At 39.4% G+C, this 9263-nt stretch overlaps 1 protein-coding gene across 1 annotated transcript; it reads right to left on the bottom strand.

The window, feature by feature from the left end:
- Window positions 1–5949: 5949 nt before the first annotated feature.
- On the bottom strand, window positions 5950–8609 carry LOC104496595 (cytokine receptor-like factor 2; the record flags this gene model as incomplete). The annotated part of the gene is made up of 3 exons (XM_010139735.1): window positions 5950–6222; window positions 7380–7464; window positions 8495–8609. Coding segments are annotated over 3 exons (473 nt in total), but the record flags the coding sequence as incomplete, so codon positions are not given.
- Between the last annotated feature and the right edge of the window lie 654 nt (window positions 8610–9263).

A 9263-nucleotide genomic window follows, 5' to 3' on the forward strand; every position in this document is an offset into this window, starting at 1 on the left:
GCCAAGCTTGCTACAGGGCATTGCCACATTCCGGCTATTTCCCATCCACAAAACCTTCCTCCAGCAGTTGCCAGCAAGAAACTGAGCAAGACCTAGCCCTGCATGTGGCACTATCCAGCTCGTAAATCGTAAGAGCAACAAGAACTCTCACAGCAGTTGCCAGCAAGAAACTGAGCAAGACCTAGCCCTGCATGTGGCACTATCCAGCTCGTAAATCGTAAGAGCAACAAGAACTCTCAAGGAGAGGATGAGTTATTACCGCATTTCTTTTCTTATTGCATAATGCCCACCTTCAGGCCACTAGATTAGTTGGTGATAGGTGTTAACTTAGATACTCAGTGACAAAAGGTTATGGTCTTGTTTTCTTTTCCCAAGGAAAATGCTGACTGTCTGCCCTTAGCGTTTTGACAAGTTTAGACCTATGTGGCTTTAAAAAAGAAAAAAAAAATTTTATCTTTCAAGTCTTTCAAGCATTCAGTGAGTGTGACCCTCCATTTTTATCTCTGCAGCTCACGTCATTTTCAGGAAAAGGGAAAAGCAATTTAAACTGTTTTGCATGTCTGAGGTTAGTGACTGTAAAAATGTAAGCCATTAAAAAAATAAGCAAGGATGGTTTTGAAAGCTTTTATGAGTACACTGTAAGAAAATTCTAGGTTCATTGTAAAAGAAGCAACCATTTCCTGCTCAAAATTTTCATTTGATAATTGCCCAAAAAGTATTTCCAAATAAACTGGAAAACACTGGTGTAATTAAAAAAAAAACCAAACCGAACAAGCCACAACCACAAAAAAAAACCAACAACCCCAAACAGAAGTTGCAAGATTGGCTTCAGTAAGTCCTGTTATTTGTTAAAAAAACCCATACGATTCCCTCCTATTCTTCCTCCCACTGAAAATCAGACATCAAAAGCAAAGCAAACAGTTTAGGTGTTCCATCTATCAGTGTAAATTGGCTCAGCACTGGTATAGCTAGTGCATAAATTGCATGAGAAATAAATATACAGTCTGTTTGTTCTGCAGTTGAGAAAACACAGTTCAATTAGTCTGGAGTACCATACGATACACAGTTTCCCCCTTTCTGTGGGATATAATTAGGAACAAGATGTAGCATCTGAGGGACTCATGCCTTTGAAGAATGTGACAACTTTTGAATAAATAAGAAGGAAGATGTGAAAGTTGCCGTGTACCCTTCTTCTCACCATGGGGAGTTGAACAGGCCTTTTCCTGTCTGGTCATTTAATTTGCTCATTTGTAGCTAGGCTAGCATGAATCCCTGCAAGCCTGCTCTGACAGACAGGCTGCACAGCTGTGTGACCATCTGGGAAACAGGGATGGAGAGGAGAGGAGAGGAGAGGAGAGGAGAGGAGACAGTAAAGAGAGTGATGACAAAATGATGGAAAATGGTAGATAGGCTATTAGGGAAGCCTCACTCTCTTTCCAGCTTGTCAGTGTTTGTGACAGTAAATGAAAGCTGCAAGGCAGCCTACTGTTCTGTTCAGTAAAGCATGTGAAGCAAAGGTTCCTGAATTTTGCTACAGAACTACCCAGCACTCTTCTGCAAAATGAGCATTAGGTCCACAGGCAAAGACTCATGAGAAAGTTTAATTTTTATTAAGACTCTCATTTGAACAGCAAGATAACCAGCACCATTTTGTCACAGTCTTAGAAGATTGAGAATTTGTTGGCAGCAACTGTGTCTTCTGAATCGTTTGGGACCAAAGTGATACCCTTGCAAGTCTATAACCCGCAGAAGCTAAAGGTATTATTTCAGTCAGTATATCATAAAGGAGAAAACAATCCTGATATGAAAATGGGGCAATTGATTATACAGCATAATTGAGAGGAAACTGTTTTCAAATTTACCTGATGTGTAAAATTGCTCTCTGAAATGCCAGGTCCATCCAAACCCTCTTAGATTTGGTGTAGAAAGCGCACAATTTTATTCTCATAAAGACATTTTGTACCACCCTTCAAACACGTTTTATCTGGATCCAGCTTCTCATATTCTGCCTGTTCTTCTCATTGGTCTTTCACTGAGCAGTGGTTCCATCCAAAGCCAGTGTAGCCAGGAGTGATGGCTCTCAGCAATCCATGCCAGGAGCTGAGGCAGAGGGTGCTGTGGGTACCAAGTATCCTCCCTGGGGAAGCATTGTCTGGTGTGGCTACAGGCTACCAAGTTCCACATCTCATCAGATAAGGACCGCGGCAGGCACCAGGAGAGCAGAGCTCAAGGACATGCTTGGGTTCCCCCAGAGCCCCCTACACAGAATCACAGAACCACAGCATCATTTTGATTGGAAGAGACCTTTAAGATCATTAAGTCCAACTCTTCATGCTGCACTGCCACGATCCCTAAACCATGTCTCTCAGTGCTACATCTACATGCCACTTCCAGGGACTGGGACTCCACGAACTTCCTCTGCAGCCTGCCCGTTCTAATGCTTGACAACCCTCTCTGTAAAGAAATTTTTCCTAATAGCCAACCTAAATCTCCCCTGGCAGAACCTGAAGTCATTTTTTCTTGTCCTGTCATTTGCTACATGGGAGAAGAGACACGGGGAATGACGAGGTCTCCCCGGAATCTGCTTTTCTCCAGACTAAACAACCCCAGTTCCCTCAACTGCTCCTCATAAGACTTGCTCTCCAGACCCTTTGCCAGCTTTGTTCCCCTTCTCTGGACATGCTCCAATACTTCTGTAGACCCTCCCGAACCTTCAAGCAGATTGACACACCCACCCAGCTTGGTGTCATCTGCAAACTTACTGAGGGTGCACTCAATCCTCTCATCTCCAGATCATTGATAAAGATGTTGAAGAGAACAGGCCCCAAAACTGAACCGTGGAAGACATCACTTGCGCCCAGCTGCCAACTGGATTTAACTCCACTCACCAGCACTCTCTGGGCCCTGCCATCTATCCAGTTTTTTATCCAGAGAAAAGTACACACATCCAAGCCATAGGCAGCCAGTTTGTGCAGGAGAATACTGTGAGAAATGGCATCAAAGGCCTTACTAAAGTCCTGATAAACTACATCCACAGCTCTTCCCTCATCCACTAAGTGGGTCACCTTGTCAAAGAAGATCAAATTGGTCAAACAGGACCTGCCCTTCATAAACCCATGCTGACTGGACCTGATCACCTGGCTGTCCTGTATGTGCTGTGTGATGGCACTCAAGATGATCTGCTCCATGACTTTCCCTGGCACTGAGCTCACACTGACAGATCTGTAGTTCCCTGGGTCCTCCTTCCAGCCCTTCTTGTAGATGGGTGTCACACTGGCTAACCTCCAGTCAACTGGTATCTCTCCCATTAGCCAGGACAGTTGGTAAATGATGGAAAATGACTTGGTGAGCACTTCTGCCAGCTTCCTCAGAACTCTTGAGTGGATCCCATCTGGCCCCATAGACTTGTGTACATTTAAGTGGTGCAGCAGTTCACTTACTGCTTCCTCTTGGATTATGGGGGCTTGATTCTGCTCTCCATCCCTACCTTCTGGTTCAAGAAGCTGAGCACTCAGGGAGTTGATCTTACCATCCAAGACGGAGGCAAAGAAAGCATTCACTACCTCAGCCATTTCCTCATCCTTGGTTACTATGTTTGCCCTGCATCCAGCAAAGAATGGAGATCCTCTTTAGCCCTTGTTTTGCTGTTGACGTATTTATAGAAACATTTCCCTGTGTTTTGTTTTCTTCATAAGGGGATGTTTTTAATACAAATATTTGAACTATGTGTGTGTTTTATTTGTTTTATTTCTAATCTATTATATACATTGTGAATATGGTTGTATTCATACATAAAAAGAACCGTATGTCTACAAATATAATACAAGACAGTATACTTTGTATTAAAAACTTAAATGACTATAACATTTCAGTTCATGAAGACTGCTTAAACAGTGCACTTCAACATGACTTTTTTTTTCTACAGTAAAATTCCAGTAGAATATACTAAAACCTTTTGAATTTAGACAGAAAAGTATTTGCTGAACAGAAAAAGGTTTAATTAAAGTATCTAGCTAGCTCTGTAGACAATCACATGTGTGAATGGTTCAAACATGAAGTAACTAAGCAATACACTGTGGGCTTTACTACCCGCTTTATTGTTTGAATCATTACTGGAACAGGGTCTTGTCTATTGTAAATCACTGTAACTTTGGTTCTCGTGCAATAATGCCAGTTTATATCAGATGAGAAGAGCTGAGCTGAGCTGTCTAGATTCTGCTCATCAAATTCTATGCAGCTTGCATCAGTTTAAAATCCATTGCATTCTTATGGTGATATTGAAACTTTGCGTGGTTATCTTCATAAAAAAACTCCCAGAGAAGGATGTACAAAAGTTCACCCCAAAACTGGCACACATCTGTTTTAGATAGGAAAAGGCAGAACTGTTTTTAGGATTATGGGAAATCCTTTATTAGCATGTTAGAGAACAATCAAATATGAAAATATCAAGAAAAGCAAAACTTGGGAAATGTGCCTGAATTATCCCTCCAGTTAGGTTTCCCAGTTATTGGTCAGAAAATTTCTGGATTTTATCTTGTACAGGAAACTGGATCATCTAGAAAAGAATGTTGAGACCTAATGATCCATATTACTGTTACTATTCCCAAAGACATTTGGAGTTTTTTAAGCACTGAATCAAAAATATTTTACTGATCACAGTAATTTTCTGATAAGTGCAGTTTCTAAGTTATGCTGCAAATTAGTCAATGAAAGCATGCAACTTGCAAAGCTTAGTCAAATGATGCAGTCGTTTAATGACTGACTGATATCCAGGTAAACAACTGGAGCTAATTCAACATATAATCACAGTATATCTGCAATGTTTTATCCATATCACAGATGCTTCTAGCATTTAAACTTTTTTACAGAATTTGTTTTCAAATAGCATGTAGCCTAAGTGAAACAAGGACAGTCAAGAACAAGTTTGGGGTTTTTTTTTAATCTAATTGCATAATGTATTGCGTATTAAATTTAAAATTAAACAGATTTTAAAATAAGTACGTCTGTTTAGAAAACACTAGAACATGTTTAGAACATGTTCTCATGAGAACAAGAGGCTGGTATATGCAATATGAATGAGTAGTCCTAATCTGGGTGTACAGCTGCTGATTGCACTAAAAACCAGTTTGAAATAAATGTGACTCAGTTAAATATAAATATCATTCAAAATGAACCTCAGCTTTCTAGAAGTTGCTTAGTCATACAAAGACGATAAGATCCTGGGGATGTCACTCACCTCAGAAGAGGCCCATGAAGCTCCATGGTTCTGGAGGAAGCTGCCTAGACAGAACTACTTGCAGGAAAATACATGACTCAGTGCTGTACATCCTCAGTCTTTTGTTCTAAGACATGGGGCTTATTCTTTCTCTTTACAAAACCTTTGATGTGGGCCATGCAGTGCAAAGTTGCACAGTGGGAGAAGCAGCTTACAAAAGCAAGATGTTCTAGTCTAAGAAGGGCTTGCAAACCAGTATCCTATCACTGTGAAAGTGAGCACTATATGGCCTGGTGTTCGTGAGATAAAGGCCATTAGCAGAAAAATCCCTTTTTTTTTCCTCCCTTCATGCAGGAAGAATAACAGTGCAGTTTGCACTGCTCTACATACTCCATAAATGCAAAGACTGGGTCTCAGCTCTGCGAACGTGTATTATGGAAGAACCCTTGTTCTCTCCTGTCCTTAGCAGGAAAATGGAGATCAGTTGAGTATTAGGGATAAACCCCAATTAGAATAACAAATCTTACCTCTATAAATTATCAGAAGTGTGTTTCAAACACTGAGCCTGGCCAAGTGATCATAAGTGCTGGGAAAGTACAGATCAGAACAGATAACACAGCCTGGTGTCTTTCTTGATATGAATCTACTAATGAAAAGCTTTTTATTCAGTCACTTTCCTAAACCCATCAGGATCTTTTATGTAATTTCCTAACACCTTCTGCATTATACAAATTTTATAACATCACATACGTATCATCATTCATTAAAATCTGGAAGCCAGCAAAAGAAGCTATAGTGTTGGATGCTGGCATCAGGCAGGCAATCTGAACTGAGTTCAGGCCACTATTTTCAGCTGCTCCTGAAAAAGTGAAGACTTTTTCCTGAAGCCCCTGTTTGTCACTGTTCTTCTCATCTTCTTGCTGGCTTTCTGCCTCAATGATGCACTCTGGCTCTTCATATTCTAGTTTGGTTTGCACCACTGCACGATCAGTTTTGTCTATCCATTCCTAGGAGAATGAAAATGTTGAAGTTGGCAGGGACTGAGATATCAGTCAAAAGAAACCTGGCTGTACAGACACTGATTTGCCTTTTGGTAATGGCATCTTTACAGGATAAACCACAATGGAGAAGATGAAAAGAGAGCAATGTAGACAACTGGGACATAGCAGGAGGGAAGAAAGACGGAATGGCAGGAAAGAAACCAGGATTCCACAAATGCCTATAAACTCCTACTTATTATGGAGACCATTAAATACATCTTTGTATTTAATCATGGTCTCTAGAAAACCTTGGATGTGTGAAATACCTGGTGGTCCCTCCTTGATAGACTCATACATTCTTTGACCCAGGCCCTGATTTAATCTAAGTTAAGACTGAGTTTACATTGAGATTTTGGCATTGTAGCATTTTTGTATTAAAGCTTCAGTATAAATTTTCATTTATATCTTCTACATTTTCAGTTTAAACTTACATTCTGAAACTTTATTACTGCTCTTTGATATTCTCATTGGGTTTGAAATTGTTAATATTTGACCTGTCTCCACTCAGAGGAACTTTAGTAGCAATTAAGATAAAGACAGCACAATTAATACAGAACAATAGATCACATATGTGATGTCATGGACTCAAGAACCATTAAGAAAACAGAAATAACAACTGTGGTCTGTCCATTTGACAGACATTTTGTGTCTAAAGGTTTAGCAACCATACACGCCTCTGTGCCTAAGAGAAGGTGCTTCCTACTGTGACTGATGCCTCCAAAGCATGAATGCCATCACTGGCTCAGCAATTCAAAAACACAAAGGGAAAGATTAGGTTGAAGCAAGTTGCCTGAGCTCTCATGCGCAGGAATAGAATGAAACACCATGGCAGCAACTTGCTGGATATTGTGCCTCTGGACACATTTAAATTCTTCTCCAGCTATTTCTCCACCTCTTTCCATAGCAAGTGTCTTTTCACAATGCAAAGCATCACTAGACTGATTGTATGAGCTCTGGTACTTGTTCTATGGATCTTCTTGGTGATGGTCCATGATGGGAAGGGCTTTTCTCTTGGGTCAGACAATGCTTGTGGTAATGTCTGTGCAGAGCAAGTATCAGTAGCTACTTTGAAATTATTCTCAACACTGTAGATTTTACAGTTTTGCTAGGAAGGGAATGTTTACCTGGAAGTTTCCATTATGATCACTGAAAAGATCAGCAAATATGTGTTTTGGATCTGGTACAGCAGGCATGACTGACTTTTGAAGCCTGTAAAGAGGAAAGAAAAGTACAAATCAAGGTTTTGTTATAATGCAGTCATTCATACAAAAATCTACTTTATCACAGTTCTGTAGCCACAAATATATTTTACATCACAGTACTCTAAGCTTGATTTCTTTTAAATGTGTTCTAAAGTCAAAAAGTAGTTATAACAGTGTGATAATGCCATCAGGCCAAGAGTGATTTTTCAGCTGGGTTTTCAACCATCCCCCATTCTAGACTCTATACAAGCTCCCAGCTAGTCAGCAAGTGCCATTCTGCTCCATGCAGCAGAACATATTCCCTGGCCTCCTTACTCTAGACAAGGAAGATGGTGCAGCAACCAACTGTATTGGCTGACTTAGTCAACACAAATGCAAACTTGAAACATAGAAGAATAAGAGGAAAACCTCAGCTTATGATGTAAAAAAGGTTATCAGACTCCTATATGCTTTCACGTCTGAAAATATCACATTTGGGGCTTTTATTTTTTTTTTTTTCACTGAAAAAGCCAAAATCTGGGGCCTTTGCAAGATTTGTTTGTTGTTTGATGGTTTGTTGGGTTTTTAATTTGTAGATTATAAACACGAACAGAGTCATTCAACTGCAAATCCAGATATTGATACACTCTTGCTAAAGATGAATGCACTCAAGCTCACTTCAGCCTACTGCAGACATGGAGTCTGATGAAAGTTGCACAAAACCATGTCAGTTCAGAAGAAACAACCAAAATAATTGTCTTCTCAGGATTTAACAAGATTTCTAAAAAAGTGCAGTAATTAAGTGGAAGAGATAGATAGAATTGAATCCGGAAACGTTGTCTTTTACCAGATTTGTTCTGGTTTTGAAAATTAAAGGCCTTGGTGAATGGAAGACAAGAATGCATTATCCCTCAAATACTAATGAAGCTACTGACTTCTACATCTTTATGACGACTTCATTTATCAGATAAGAATGTTGAGTGTTGACATTGATCCTTAATGATAACTCTATTTTCATGACATGGTTATTTAGTAGTAACTAGTAAAGTTAGATTTACCTCTGCCATTTACACAGAAGAATCAAGAGGATGAGGATCATTAGAAGTACTGCCAGCAAACAGCTTAAAACAATTACTGTGTTTGACCGAGATTTTATACCGTCATCACATGAATCTAGAGGTAATCACAAAAAAGTATGTGAAAAAATTATTTTCTGTTTTAACAATAGATATTCCTAATCATGTTAGAACATTGACACTTCTTTTAAAAAAAACCAAAACAAACCAGAACATCCTTTAAGAACTAATAAGACAATTTCAGTTGTTCAACTGAAACTGAAAAGAAATGCCATCCTTCCCCAAATCTTGCAATGGAAGAAAAATCTGCTTTTATTTATCTAAATTGACTTGCTACAGGACAAAGGAGCAGGCTTACAGACAAAAAAAAAAATATATAGATGTTATGAATGAATCAAGTATTTCTTCTCCTCTTCATCACATTGCATTGACACCAATACAGAAACTTTGCATTAAGATCTATATTACATACAGCTGCTTACAATCACCAGGGCTGGAAGTGCAATTTTATGTGTAGCCTAAATGCATTATTTCCCGAGATAAAACAAAGAAACATCTCTCCCTTTCCAGGGAACAAAAAGCCATCAGTCCACAAATGCTAATATCCAGAAAGTAACTAGTGGTAAGATATCATCTAGCACACAGATATATAAAACTAGTGCAATTGTGCTCTTTTTTACCTTCTCACTGTTTTTCCTGCAGGTTTTGCAATATCTCAAAACTCTACCTCCTACTATTGACCTTCTCCTCA

Source organism: Buceros rhinoceros, unplaced genomic scaffold (genome assembly GCF_000710305.1).
Source record: "Buceros rhinoceros silvestris isolate BGI_N320 unplaced genomic scaffold, ASM71030v1 scaffold11307, whole genome shotgun sequence".
NCBI classification, from domain to species: Eukaryota; Metazoa; Chordata; class Aves; order Bucerotiformes; family Bucerotidae; genus Buceros; species Buceros rhinoceros.